The sequence below is a fragment of the Meriones unguiculatus genome, chromosome 2, assembly GCF_030254825.1.
Source record: "Meriones unguiculatus strain TT.TT164.6M chromosome 2, Bangor_MerUng_6.1, whole genome shotgun sequence".
In the NCBI taxonomy this organism is placed as follows: domain Eukaryota; kingdom Metazoa; phylum Chordata; class Mammalia; order Rodentia; family Muridae; genus Meriones; species Meriones unguiculatus.
The window spans coordinates 98,908,084-98,924,054 of NC_083350.1; the positions used below are offsets into that span (position 1 = coordinate 98,908,084).

Here is a 15,971-nt window from a genome sequence, read left to right on the forward strand (position 1 = left end):
AACTCAGAGATCACCCAGCTCTCATGGACTGTTTTTTAACTGCATAAATTATTTATCTAAAATCAGTTTCAGTTGCCGTCTAGGTCCCCAGCAATAGGAATGCCAATAAAATACACATCATTGCCCTAACAGAAATCTCAGAAATCATATGAAACTACAAAAGGAAAACTCATACAATAGAAACATACTTAATAATATCATTGTTTATGGGGAAACTGAGTAAGAAGTATCCACCATGGAGAAAATCAGAAAACAATTCAAGATGGAAGAAGAGCTAACAGGGTCAAATACCACAGAAAAAGAGAGGATAAGAAAAGAATAATATTACAAAAGAAAAATGCAAGAGAGAATTAAAAACAGGTTGCACAATAAGAAACATGTGTAAACTAAATAAATGTAAGGAAAATGAAAACATAGCATTTTAAAAATAAGTTAACAGATGGGCCTGGTCACAAAATTTTATAAAAAGACAAAAATCTGAGAAAGGTATTTCTAAGGGTTAGGTAAGAGAGGGGGAGGGAGGGAGATAAGAAAAGGTGGAGGAGCATGGTGGTGCTGGGACTGTGCCGTGGTGGCAGCGGGCGCCTTTAATCCCCGTGCTCACGAGGCGGCAGCAGGCGAATCTATGAGTTCAGCGGCAGTCTGGTCTACAGAGCAAGTTCCAGAACAGCCAGGGCTACACAGGGAAACCCTGTCTGAAAAAAAGAAAAAGATAGGAAGGAAGGAAGGAAGGAAGGAAGGAAGGAAGGAAGGAAGGAAGGAAGGAAGGAAGGAAAAGGAAGGAAGGAAGGAAGGAAGGAAGAAGAAAAAATACAGAAAAAGTGGAGAATGAGATCAGAATTCAGAATGCATATATACACATTTGAAATCAACAAAGAACAAACTTACTTAATAAAAAACGTAAGTCAAAATAATACTGAAATTATTTTTAAAGAAAACACAAAGTGGGGTAAGAGAGACAAAACTCATACAATCACTTCAATACATTCAGGACAGGCATTTGGTGAAACCCAAAATCTTTTTTTTTTAATTTTTTATTTAACTTTTATTAATTACACTTTATTCCTTTTGTATCCCCCCATAAGCCCCTCCCTCCTCCCCTTCCGGTCCCACCCTCCCCCCCTTTCTGCATGCATGCCTCTCCCCAAGTCCACTGATAGGGGAGGTCCTCCTCTACTTCTTTCTGATCTTTTTTTTTTCTTCTCAATGCAGTTTATTCAGGAACCCTGAACAATCTTCTGACCCTGGGGAAAGCCAGCCCACAGCTTAAATAGCCTCTGGGTAGCCAACCCCAGCGTGCCACATGGGCAATGCAGATAGGTCCACATACACAGAAGCAAGCCAGATCCTCAGCCTTAGCCAAATATGAAGTTGTTTGTGACAGAGAGCACTCACCATCAGGAAGGTGGAAGGCAGAAACCAGCTCCATCTTTAAGGCGCGGCATTACGCAGCTCTCTACAGTTCCCCCTTTTTGTTTTAGACGCATCAGGCAAGAGTAGAGGTCTGATCTCTGATATTAGAAATAAACTGGGACTTTGTACCAATGTTCATTTAGGTGTCATCCACCCAAAGAGCATCAGACCCATCCGATACCTTTTTCTAAGAGGCGGGACCTGGGGCATCAACCCGCATGCAATCAGACATGCTCTTCTCTGGGTCCAAAGCAGCTGACCCTGAGTGCAGTGCTTAGCTTCGCATCCTGAGCGTAACATTTTAGCTTTTTATGGTAGCCAACCATGCTTGGGGAGACTGTCCTGCTTCAATGGCTGTAAAGGCCTGAATGATCATGGCTGCATTACGCTGTTTTGAGACTCTAATCTTGCATATACACCACACAAACCAAAAATCTTTCTTCATGCTAAATGCCCTGGGTAGGAGTAGAGGGACCAGATCTCAACATAGTAAAACATGTTAATGATATTACATTGAATGAGAAAAATACCCAAAGTATATCTAATAAAATCAGAAACAAAACAAGGGTGTCCACTCTCTCCATTCTTATTCATTGTGGTGCTTGAAGTCTTAGCTGGAGCAATAAGACAAGAAAATGAAATAAAAGGGATATAAATGGAAAAAGAAGTCAAAGCACTCATATTTGGAGATGAAATAATTTCACTAGAAGAAAATTTTTGTGTTGTTTTTTTGTATGTTTGTTTTGGTTTGGTTTTCAAGACAGGGTTTCTTTGTGTAACCCTGGCTGTCCTGAGCTCACTTTGTAGACCAGGCTGGCCTCAAATTCACAAGGATGTGCCTGCCTCTGCCTCCCTCAGCTCCCTCAGTGCTGGATTCACATGCATACGCCTCAATGCTCACCAGAAAATTCTTGTATCTAATAAACATCTTCAGCAAAATGAAAGAATACAAGATTAACACAAAGATCAGTAGCCTTCCTCTACACAAATAACAAACATTCATGAGAAGTGAACATGAGAAAGAAATCATGGAATAATTCCCATTCAAAGAGAGTAAATAGTCTAATGAAAGGAAGTTTTCAGAGGATGAAATGCAACCAATAAACATACAAAAATGTTCCAACTTGTCAGAACACAGTCCAAGAATAGAGTCGTGTGAGAATTCTGAGTGCTTAGGAGAAAGATCCAAGAAAACAAGTTCTTGTGACCTCAGTTTCCTCAAAAACACAGAATTGTTCTTGAAGTGTGTTCTCATGCCCCGCCCAGGTGTAGCTGATATGACGAAGTTTACAACAGCTATTGTTTTTGTTTATTCGGCTCCTGTTTTTGCCACGTGTGGCTGGTGATTATACAGTTTACTCATGTGACTCTTCTTAACCCTCGAAGTACAAATCGTCTGATGCTCTGAAAACTTCAGTCAGCCTCATTTATCAACTCTGTTCTCCCAGGAATTACCACCTTCAGATCAGGGACACAGCCTCACTAGCCATCAGAGAAGTTAGAATTCAAACTACAATGAGATTCCATCTCATCCCAGACAGAACGAGTTATAAAGAAATTCTACAAACAGCACACCAGGTGTGGTGGCACACACCTTTAGTTCCAGCGCCTGGGAGGCAGAGGCAGGTAAATCTTCATGAGTTTAAGATCAGCCTAGACTACACAGCTAATTCCAGGGCTACCTAGTGAGACCCTAGCCTCAAACAAAACAAACAAACACATGCTGCTGAGAATGTGGGCAAATGGAAACTTCATACACAGCTGAAGGGCACACAAAGTACACCAGCCACTATGGAAGTTTCTCAAAAAACTGAAGTAGTAGGTAAGTGATGGACCCAACCTAGGTGTCCAAAAACAGAGTGGATAAAGAAAATGCTGATATGCATACACAATGGAATTCTTCTCAGTACCAAAGAAGAAAATTATGTTTATAGAAAAACCTATGCACCAGGAAATAATCACACTAAGTTAATTCAGTCAGTCTCAGGACAAATGGACGTTTTCTCTCATTTTGGTACAAACATACATACATACATACATACATACATACATACCTACATACACATATATACATACATACACACACATATACATATGGATGTATATGTGGTTTTACATATCTATGTATGTAAGTATGATATAGTTGCTATGTGAATATATGTAAATGCACATATACAAATCATGTATGTAGTAAATCTATAGATGGCACAGAAGTTCTATAAGAGAAACTTTGTAAGAGAATAAAGGGGACCAACATGAGAGAACAGAAGTACGAAAGGGTAGGGCAAGCAGTTTGGACTAAATATGCTCAACATACATTGAATACTTGTATGAAAATGTCCTTATAAAACACAGTGTTATGTACAATATAATAAACAAATATGACCACAATTTCCAACAATTCTAGAATAAGACCAAGAGACTACCCCAAAAATACATGGAGTAAAAGTTGAAATTAAAAGCAAATTTTAAAAGTTGAAATTAAAAGCTGAAGAGATGGCTCAGAGGTTAAGAGCACTGGCTGTTCTTCTAGAAGTCCTAAGTTCAATTTCCCAGCAACCACATGGTGACCTATAACCATCAATAATGATATCTGATGCCCTCTTCTGGCTTGCAGGCATACATGCAGGCAGAACACTGTATACATAATAAAATAACCATGGCAGCTCAGTGTCTAAGAGGGTTTCCCAATAGTAGGAGCAGGGACGGTCTCTGACATGAACTCATGGGCTGGTTCTTTGATCACCTCCTCCTGAGGGGGGAGCAGCCTTACCAGGCCACAGAGGAAGACAATGCAGCCAGTCCTGATGAGACCTGATAGACTAGAGTCAGATGGAAGGGGAAGAGGACCTCCCCTATCATTGGACTGGGGGAGGGGCATGGGAGAAGAAGAGAGAGGGAGGGTGAGATTGTGAGGGGATGGAGGAGGATGTTACAGCTGGGCTACGAAGTGAATAAACTGTAATTGATAAAAATAAAATAATTTTAAAAATAAATAAATAAAAGCAAACAAAGTAATGTATTTAAAACATATTTTATATATAGAAAATGCCACAAATCTAAGGAAAGAAATTATATTCAAGCTCAAAAGACATTCAGAACTCTAAAAAGATATGACCACAGAAGAACCTCTCCTCGGCACATTAAAGATGCTAAGAGAACAAAAAACGAATATGAACTGCCATGAGAGAAAACAACTCCCACAGGAAACCAGGTCAGAATAAGATCACCTCTCAAAGCAAGCAAACAACTCTGAAAAGCCAGGCTGGCATGGAAGAAAAATACTTCCAACCAAGACTGCAGTATCCAGTAGAGCTGTCTTTTAAAATTGATGGAAAAATAGAGACATTTCAAGAAAAGCACACTTAAGCAATTTACATCAAGCAGGACGTGCGTGCATGCGTGTGTGCGCGCGCAGGTGTATATGTAGGTATGTCGTGAGTGTGTGGAAGCCTGAGACCAGTATCAGGTGTTGTTCTTGATTGCTTTCAGGCTTTTTGGAGACAGTGTCTGTCAGCCTGGAAGGTATCAAGTCAGCTGCACTGGTTAATCAGAAGTTCTAGGTATCTTCCTTTCTTTGCCTCCCCAGTGCTGAGATGAGAGGCTTTTCTGTGTGGGAACTGAGAGTCAAACACAACTCCTCATGTTTAAATGGCTGAGCTCATCTCCCCAGCCCACTCATGAAGGCTGTTTTACCAGTCCCCTAACAACAGGAAGAAAAAAAAAAAAGGCAAGCAAGAAGTCTGAAACCAAAATGTGTTTCAAAAAATTTTTCAGGAATTTTATTGTTGTTAAAATTCATGTTTAAACAGTATTCCAAGGCAAAAATAAAAAATAAAATAAAAGCATATGTAAGTTACAAATACAAAAAGTCTTCAGAACACATAAAACACATGATACAAAACCTTCACATATATAAAATCCACTGTAATTTCTCACATGAAAAGGACAGCAAAGGAAAGCGCTCATGCGCAGGCACAAGCTGAGGCTTCTCTGTCAGCCCCAGGAGCTGTGATAAAAGCTACAGCCATCTCTTCCATCACGTGACTTTGTCTTTTCCTCCACTTTATTTGTGAGACAAAACCAAGACTTTTTAAAACTGATGTTTACTGTGTTACTTCATATCCCAGCTACAGAACTGATAAGCCACTAATGTTATCTGAAAAAAACAGTTTGTTCTCAGCAACTTTTTAAGCAAGACATAGTATTCAAATATTTATTCTTAAAAAATTAAGATTTTTCACTTCATCACATTTGCTTAAATCACAGTATGTAAACTATGTTCCTCAACCTAACAAAAAAAAAAAGTTAAAAAAATAAAACTTCCTTAACACTATACAAGACTTTGCTCACTGTGTAGCTCCGACAGATGCCGTGGAGGAGCATCTAATCTAAAGTCCAGCTAAGGCCGGGAAAGCAGCCCAGCGGCACAGTGCAGCCTGTGCAAGGGCCTGGGTCACCATTCAGCACCATAAAGAAATGCAAACTAAAACAAATGAGTGGTTTACTCCCTCTGCCCACTACTGCTAGCAATATGCACCGGCAACAAAAACAGCGCTCGCTGACTATCGGCTATTAATGCCAACACTCAATAATTCCTACTGCAAAAATGAAGACATTTTATTTTTTATATGAAAACTACATCTACTAATTTGTCTCTATTGTCCTTAATAATATTTCAGGGGAAAGTGATTAAATTTAAGTTTCAACTAAAGATCCTAAAAGGAGGTTAAAATCAAATGAATTACTGATGTTGCAAAGTGTTTTCTGCATCAAAAGCCATCTCTCTTGGATACTTAGGAGTCTGATGCAGGAGGATCATAATCACTGTTTCTCAAGGAAATGTGGGTTGGGGGCCTTGGGACAGGGTGCTCTTTATGACTCTAGAAAGTCACTGATGAACACTTACCTGAAAGTAAACAATTTGAAGGAGAGGTATGTATTACTATTTCTCCACCTCTGACTTACTAACACCTGACTGTGGAGCAGAGGCTAAAATGGGGTCAAGCTTAATCAAGTAAAAAACTGAGAGAGCCAGGCAGTGGTGGTGCACGCCTTCAATCCCAGCACTTGGGAAGCAGAGGCAGGTGAATCTCTGAGTTGAGGCCAGCCTGGTCTACACAGCAAGTTCCAGGACAGCCTGGGCTACACAGAGAAACCCTGTCTTAAAAAAAAAAAAAACAAAACTGAAAGAGTGCAGTGTGGTGCCCAGTTCAGACACTGACAACCAGAATCCAGCTACACACAGGGCTGTCATCGGCGACAGAGAGAAATCTCTCTAGCACATGACTTTAGCTCATAGAAAGAACTGTTGAAATCCAACACTCACTGAGTTATCAAAACAGATGTTGCAGACTGTGCACAAAACCACAATATTTTAAAGCAAATCCAAAGTGTGCAAATAAGCAACATGACTGTGTCTGGAAAACCATACCCCCTGGGGGCAAGTGTGGTTCAGAAAACTGGCACCAGTTCCTTGAGGCACAGCCTGCCTGACAATAGCATCAACATATAGAATTCCTTCAAATGATTCTCATTCATTTTGCCAACCAATTTGAATGCATCAAGGAAGATTACCAATAGCGTAACAAAGTATATATTTACATTTCATTTGCATGTTAAGGACAAGTTGTTAGTAACAATGGTGACTATAAAAAAACTAGGGTAAAGGTGTGTTCACTTGTGAAGACACACTATTATTCGTCCACCTATACTAACATTATCTATACAGCCATAAACACGTGGCAATGGATGCAATACTGCAGTACATTTCACAGCTTTAGAAAAGGTTGATGTACAGAGCTTCAATTTTTTTCCAATTCAAAATTAAGAAGCTGAACTACATTAATGCTTAGCCATTTTACTCTAAAACCTGTAAAATGTATAAAATACCAAGATTATCAACAGTCACATATGTTCTGAAGTCAGGGGACACATGTATTTTCTTGAGGTTTGTTCCATTTGTGTAGAAGGTCTGTGAGGACTCCCCGGTGACAACATTCCACCACTGTTCAGAGAAAAACAAAACTTTTGTTAGATTGTTAATTCCAATGCATGGTAATTTGTGGTGCCAGCCTTATCCTTTACCCAACTACTCCTGACTCCAAAGCCATGCAACAAGCTTCAGGAATGGCAACTGAGGTTTACTGCTGACAACTTTACCAATGGTTCAAGCCTTGTTGATTAGCTCTGGTGATGGTCTCACAGCCATGTCTGTACCCAGGGCCACTGCACCCAAGACTGCTGCAAGGCATTCAAGAGAAACAACAGCTACTAGAGATCTGGTAACACAGAGTGCATTGTGAGAGTCTCCTCCATGGACTAGGCATATGACTAATTCTCTTCTCTAAGACATCTTGTATAGTCAGAGACTACTCCAACAGACACCCAGACTACTACAGACAAGGAAGGAGAAAAGCAGAACTGTCTTTCTAAAAAATCCTTTCACCAGGATATAGGCTGTTTATGTGACAATCTATGCTGAATACTGATCACATCACATGAAGTAGGTGCTCTGACCACATCCTTTCCTTTCCCTTCCTTCACTGAATTCATGACAAGTGTAACACTACTTTATCAAGTGGTGTTCATAAAACTCGCTGTCCTATCTCAGAGCTCAACTTGAGGGCAAGAGACAATGCACACAAATGTGTTTTAGAAATGCTTGCAGTGCACCAAGAGCATCACAAACACAGAACAGTGAGCTCACCTATGTGCTCAGGACAGAGCCTAGCATTCCATCTCGCTCATGAAACTAGGTTGAGTATTCGTCTTTACCCTTTATAGTATACCTGATAAAACATGTATACCACGGAGGCTGGTGAAGTTCACTAAAGCTGCATGCACTTCCTGAAACATCACCATAACTGAAAACACAAAGAATACAGTCCAGCTCGAAAAAAGACTCACTCGTTTTCAGTGACTAAGGCTTGTGGAGTTTATACCCTAGATCCAACTGCCTCACTTTAAAAATAAGGAACCTGGGCTCCTAAGAGAATCACGACGCAGGGGATAGTAGAAGTGGCCAGGAGAGGTGGAACAGTTTCTGACTTCCAAATGCAGTCTTCCCCCTTGACACACACACCATTAACCAGCCACTGGTTAATATGAACTGAAAATACAAGATTTCATAACAGCAGCTACCACAGGATTTTCAGGGTAATGAATTACTCAATATGATTCTATAGCTGTAGATACATGTCATCAGAGATTTATCCAAACTCACAAAATGTGCAACACCAAGTTTGATCCTCACAGAAAGTATGCACTTCATATAATGATGTATCCGGGTAAGTCTATCAGTTGTAACAAACATGATTATCTCTGATGCTGATAGTGGAAGAAGCCCAAGTATGTACAGAAGCAAAAGGCATATGAGAAATATCTTTAATATGATACAAATTATCATTGCACCTATCTTATAAACTAAACAATGAGGCAAACAGAGGTAAAATTCATGAGTGGCAGAGCTGGGATCTGAACTCAGGCCGTCTGTCCCCAGACCCACTCTTTAATCATGACAATCCTCTTCTGCCTCTGAGTATAAAAGTCTTCATTTACAACCATGTGTTCCACACTTTAAATCAGCCTTTGCCTTCAGGTGTCTGAATTATTACGAACTCGTCATTCTAGCAGTCTAAGTGATACTACATTTTCATTTATAGTAATTTTGAAAAGTAAGGACATTTTAGCTACTAGATGCCTATTTTATCTTACTGGCATTCAACTTATACTGCTTAGATTTGAAAGTAAACAGACCCAAAAGGCCTAATTTCTTGGCCACTCCAGCAGCTGTTTCTTCTTCCTCCTAATTTGTTCTGTGCCTTTGGATGGTCTCATTACCATGCTGGGTAGATGCAGGCTGTGTTATAACATAATTAGTTTAAATATGCTAGTAATCAAAGCAGAAGGCAAAGCACTGATTGTCACTTCAGTACATAGACTACACATGCAGGCTACAGCTTCTTCCAACCCAAGACATAACCTTTGCAATAGAGTAGCACATCCATCCTGCTACTTTATTTCAAGGCTTGCCAAGAACACTGAAAATCTGCTCATTGATCTTTTAACATCCTAAAAGCCAGACACAGTTATGTGGCAGCTGTCTATGGAGTCCAGAGAATCGAGAAGCTTGGTGTGAAAGCTGAGCAGTAACAGTTCCACTTCCAACACAAAGACAGCAACAGCTCTCCTATAAGCACCATCCTCAGAGCTCAGTTTTTATCCTTACACTAAAGGGGACAAGTGGCATGAACAGCCCAGGAGCTCTTGATGACTAAATGAAGGTGTACCCAAAAGGTATGCATTAATACAACATTAAGAGACTTTTATTTCTAATGCAGGCTGTAGAGGTATCATTTCACAACTGAAAACAGCCCCTCATTTATCTCGTATAAGCTAGATATTTATGTTTAGTAAAGCTGCAATAAGGTGAGACCCTTACAATCAAATACTTCATTCAAATACATCTGAACCTCTGTATTGTGAGGTAACAAGAATCATCTCCACCTGGCAGCTTTCAGTAAGCATCAGCCATCTCACAAAATCTTATGGGATCAGTTGTAAATGACAAAGCTTACAGAATGACCAAGTGGTCGTCATAATGTATAGTATCCTTTTCTACCCCTTTTACAAACAAACTGTCCATTCCTCTCCTTTGTGCCTCCACTTCCCTCTTGCAAAAGTCTCTCAGGCCCCTGCTATACTGCAGGGGCTTTATTTCTCACTTGCTTCCTGTATGGAACATTAGCCACCTCTGGGAAGGGAGAAGCCTACAGTATGTGCCACAGCACACAGCAGGCACTAAACACCGTCTACTGAATGAATAAATGGGCCAATAAATGACCTTGCAGCCCTATAACATGGTAAGCCTTGGCCTCCATAGTCGCTATGGAGTATGCAGAAGACATCTTGTTACAGACAACTGAAGATGCAGAAGACCTGCTAGGAGATTTGGTACTTGTAACTACAACATTTTAGGAAAGTTATAACCACCATGAAAATCATTTTTGCTCATCTATAACCCAAAGGCAGGAAAACTTCAGCATCATAAAGTGATTAGTGGGCTGACAGAAATAAATATTTATTATAAGTTAATCAATATGCTGCTACTATTATCATCAAGAAAAAATTCACAAATACATTTTTAAATAATTCCAACCAAAATATTTACTATTAAGTGTCATGGGAGATGAATCAGGGCCATGTAGGTTCAGACGGGGAGATAAAAGCTCTCACATTGCTACTGCCATCACCAAAGACCCTGAGAGACATGGAGAAAGTAGACTTGCAGATGTGGGTCTTACTACTATAAAGTGGGCATAACAACCTCCCTTCCTCTCCTCTGTGTTATAGGAAACGCAAGTGAAAACCACCAAGACATGACACAGACTGCTTCCTTTCGCATCCTTGATTAACACTTACCTTAAGATATCCTCCCGCAGAGACAAGTATTTTACTGTCAGGAGAGAAGCAAAGATCGGTCACCCAGCCTCCATGGGTAGCAGTTCCTTCTTCTACTGAAATCGGAGCACATAAATGAAGAAGCTGGCCACTGGAGACATTCCAGATCTACAGAAACATGATACATAATTCATTAACAGTGCAACCTTGAAGGTTTACCAGTTTCAAAGTATATATATACAGCATCTATGATATATCTGGACCTCTTTCTTTAAAAACAAAAACAATAGTGTGCTGGATGAGAATGCTATCAATTGCCACTGAATTAGGAGAGCAAAGCAGGCATGGTGGCATACACCTCTACTTCTAGCTGCTCAGGAACCAGAGGCAGGAAAACTTTGAGTTCAAACACAGGGCAACATGATGAGGCCCTGTGTCCCAAAACTAAAAAAATAAAGGAGGATTTTATCATTGAAATTCTAGACAATGTGTGAATAAGACAGATGAGGAATTATAATAACTTTCTTGGAAAGCCCAACAGAGTCTCTACTCCTGCAAGGGCAAACTCCCCTATTTCTCTGCATTATACCTACACCTCCTGACTTTTAATGCCTTGTCTTAAAAACAAACAAACAAAAACAGCAAGCCCACCACCAGAAATAAATGCATTCTCCTCAAATATACTGGTAATCAAAGCTGCAGAGATCGCTCAGCAATTAAAAGTACTGGCTACTCTTTCAGAGGACCCAAGTTCAAGACCAAGCACCCACACAATGGCTCACAACATCCATAAGTCCAGTGCCAGATCAGACACTTCTTCTGACCTCCTCAGTCACCAAGCATGCATGTGGTGTACAGATAAATGCAGGCCAAACACATAAGAAAATAAAAATTAAAAACAACAACAAAAAATGGTAACCAAAACAGCTATCCCAGTGTCCAAGTTTTCACTTTCTGTACAATTGTTCTAACACCACACATAATCTGGCTGCTTTTCCATGGTTTCTGATCTCTAGCATGCGGTACTTTCAATACTGGCCTTTCCACAGACACGAAAGCATAGCATGCCATAACTCTTGAAACTGTTTCCCACATGAAGCAGGCAAAGTTGACGTGTAACTTTGGAACTTCAGAGTGATGAAAACTGGCTGTTCGTTTGGACTCCATGATGGCAATGTGAGCCTCAGTACAGCTTCCTTAACAAAGACAGACAGTCCAAAGAGGACTGCAGCAAACCCAAAAAGAAATGCTGACTAATGGGTAGAGGTCTAAAAAGATCTCTACTTTACACAATGAGAAAAAACTGATTTTGCAATTCATTTATGCCCAATGGTTTACAAAATTATTAAGACAAATCATTCACAAACTAACATCAGAGAACCAAATAAAAATACCTACTTACATAGGTAGAAAATGTCTGGGTAACACTTATTGATTGATTGATTGATTGATTGATTGATTTAAAAATATTTTTAAGACAACATCTTATTACGTAGCCCCAGCTGGCCTGGAACTCATTTCATATAGACCAGGCTGGCTTTGAATTCAGAGATATGCCTGTCTCTGACAGTTGGGATTAAAGGTGTATACCAACAGGACACCTGACTTATCTAATTCTAAAATACATTCCTTCCTGGGGTGAAAGTGGCTATGACTGTAGTGTCCACAAGAAAGACAGCAGAAAGTGCTTCATCCAACCAAAACCCCAGGGCCTGTGCGTTCCTGTCCCATTAAAAGAGGTTTCCAAGCTGCTGTAATCCCAGAATTTGGAAGGCTAAAACAGGAAGATCTGGAGTCAGACCAGGTAAAATTGAATTGTGGATTGAAGCCACCCTAAGCTGTATTGCAAGACTCTCTTTCAAAAAACATCAAGCAAACAACTTCAGTGTGGGGAAGAATGGCACCCAACCCAAAGGGGAAATGTACTTCGAGCAGCACACAGCCTTACCCTGACTTCTCCATTGTCATCTCCAGTTGCCAGCAGGATGCCATCCAGTGAGAAGGCAGAGCATCGGACACAGCCATTATGGCCCTTCAACTCATGAAGGGGTGAAAGGAATTCAAAACTCCATATCTGGAAGGCAATTGGGACTGTTTAGGAATAGTGAGCATCTATAAGGCTCAGCATCTCTCAGCATCTATAAGGCCTGCCCTACTGCTACACGGTCAAAGGTCAATCACATGCAAATGAAGACACTTGGTGGTGCATCAGCTTTCACACGATGCCCAGACTCCAAACTGCAACCTTGTCAGTTTTGGGGGACTTCCCTTTAATTAATTACTCAAGTTAAATGTAGCTCAAGAACCAGTCAGCTTTCTTACCTTTGTGTTGATGCTTACAAGGAAAAACAGAGAATCAGTTAAGAACAGTTCACAGGGTGAGGCAGAAGGTCCACTCTACTAAATGTTTGTGACCTGTGACAACTCACGGTTTCTCTAGCTTCAGTTTCTGCGCTCATAAAATGAGGACAATGATTCCTGCAGTGTGATGATGAAATGGGATTACAGAGAACCAAATGTCTGGCATAGGACATTACACACCATTAAAGCTCTTTAAAGATTAGCCACCATACTGCCTACAATATCACTGCTGGGCAAATGTCTTTTTTTTTTTTTTTTTTGAGACAGGGGCCCAGGCTGGCTTTGAACTCACAGAGACCCTCCTGCCTCTAAAGCTGTGTAACATCAGATCCAGCATGCTGTCCTTTTCCTTCCAATATTCTCCCTGTGATTCTATTATTACCATTTATCCAGAACCTACTGAAAGTTGCCATGTTCCAGGCACTACCAAAAACTTGTGGTATGAGATGAAGTAGACATAATCCCTTTCCTTGAAGTTTACAGTTTAATCAAGAAAGCGGGCTCAGGAATATTTTTGTGAACAGCTGAAATGCCCCAAGGAGCACAAGTAAAACATGATAGGAACTCTGAAGGTAGTGCAGCTAATGCTGCCTGATAGTCAGAAAGGGCTTCACTGAAGAGCTAACAGGAAACGTGGGTCTAAAATGATGTGCCACAACTTACACCAAGATGGAGGTGGGGATAGGCAGAAACAGAGGAAGTGGCTGAAAAGAAAGGCCGTGACGGATCAAAGAGCTTGCCTGGAAAGCAACACGATAGGTGTTTCAGCAAGCCTTGAGAGGCAGCAAGAAGGATAGAGTGAAGGAGGCGCCCAAGAGGCTGCACACCAGTCACTAGGGAAGAAGGCATGGTCTCTAGAAACAAGGAAGAGCAGATGGAACTAAAACACAGCAATAAACAAAAGCCCCAGAGACAGCTAGATAGTGATGCCATTAACAAAGATGGAGGAACAGAGAAGAGAATGTCGTGCTGACAGTCCCCAAGCTAGAAGCACAATCACAAAACTTCAGTATCTGCTTACACCAAGTGAATAAAATTGTGTCTACTTACAACCCTTTCAATTAGTTTTATTGTACATAATATACAGCAATAAAGGAGAATCAGAATTATTAAATGTTATTCACTTAGATTATCCAGCACTAAATGAATGCTAACGGGCATCCTCAAAAAGCGTGACCTCAGGCAGATCACATAATCCTCTAGCTTTAGTTTCTGTATATGCAGAATTGGAATGATGACTCCCATGATATGAAGATCAAATAAGATTAGAGGGAGTGAAAGTTCTAGCAGTACATGTCCTAAAATATGAGACAGGGGTCAGAGAGATGGCTCAGCCAGTGCACTGGCCTCATTAGCCCGACAACCTGACTCTGTAAAAAACTGGATGCAGCAGCCTGTATCTGTTAGCTACAGCATTCCTGTGGCAGGGTGGAAGATGGAAACAGGAAAATCACCTGGGAGACTGGGTCTGGAATCACAACAAGCAAAAGCAGTAGAAACAATGAGACCTGCCTCAACAAGGAGGGAGGAAAGCACGCACACCCAGCATTGTCCTCTCACCTACACATAGCACTACGACTCAGGTAGGCTCCTTCTCTCTGTCACATACATACACACACACACAAATACACAAATAAATTATTACCTATGATATAAATATGTAAATAAAATCTGTCACTACCCTGCCTTATATATTATTTGGACTCATGATAATCAATACCAAAAGTTTTATACATGGACACTTTACATGATAACTGACCTTTGCAGTCTTATCAGCAGAGGTAGATGAAAACTTGGCAGCATCAGAAGAAATATCACAAGAAAGTACTGTACCCTGGTGACAAATGAAGTCTTTTTCTATTCTTCCAGTAATGATATTCCATACCTTAAGAGGGGAAAGAAAAAGATTAGGTAACACTCTTAAGAACATTTTTGTCATGCATGATGAAGCACAATGGTAACCCCAAGGTAAGGGGGAACAGAAGCAGGAGGACAACAGGTTCGAGGCCAACTTGGGCTACGTAGCACAGTTCAAGAAAACAAGGGAAGGGAATGTAGGTTACTGGCAGAATGCTTGCTTGGCATGTGCAAAGCCCAGGTTTGATTCCTAGAATCGAAAAACAAGGAGAGGAGAAAGGAAGGAAAGACGCCTTGAGATGAGGAGGTTTGATGAGAGGGGACTGGAAAGGCTCAGTGGTCAAGAGCACTGGCTGCTTTCCCAAAGGATCCAGGTTTCCAGCACCTACAAGATGGCTCACAACCATCTAACTCCAGTTCCAAGAGAGTCAATGCTTTTGGCCTCTGTGGGTCAGCCTCCATGGGTACTGTATGTGTGCGGTACACAGACATACATGCAAGCAAAACACCCATACAAATAAAAAAATTTTAAAGAACACAAAACATACCAAAAAACAAGTTTTAGAACTGTAGCTGTTCTGATCCCTTATGCTTCCTTTAACATAAATGCTTACAAGCATACAACAGATGTAGGTGACTGCACTGAATAGAAAATGGGCATAATACTGAAAGTTTTTCACTTAATGACTTAACATTCATGTGCTTTAAATGCTGCCACACTATAATTACAGCAACACCAGAATGTTTTCATTAAAAGAACAGTCCAGGTCTGGGTATGGTAGTACACATGCCTTTAGTCCCAGATACTCAGGAGGCAGGTGTATCTCTGTGAGTTCAAGGCCAGCCTGGTCTACATTCAAGTTCCAGACCAACTAGAGTTACATAGTGAGAGCTTGTTTCAAAATACATACATACATACATATATAATATTTTAAAAT

General features: G+C 40.5%; 1 protein-coding gene across 1 annotated transcript in view; it reads right to left on the minus strand.

The window, feature by feature from the left end:
- Positions 1-5,168: 5,168 nt before the first annotated feature.
- Positions 5,169-15,971, minus strand: part of Apaf1 (apoptotic peptidase activating factor 1) — an 81,769-nt gene continuing 70,966 nt past the window's right edge. The window contains exons 24-27 of the mRNA XM_060377914.1: positions 14,936-15,061; positions 12,764-12,889; positions 10,837-10,983; positions 5,169-7,420 (exon numbers count right to left, since the gene is read on the minus strand). Coding sequence (XP_060233897.1) covers positions 7,274-7,420; positions 10,837-10,983; positions 12,764-12,889; positions 14,936-15,061 — 546 coding nt within the window. The 3' untranslated portion in view covers positions 5,169-7,273. The remainder of the gene's footprint in view (positions 7,421-10,836; positions 10,984-12,763; positions 12,890-14,935; positions 15,062-15,971) is intronic.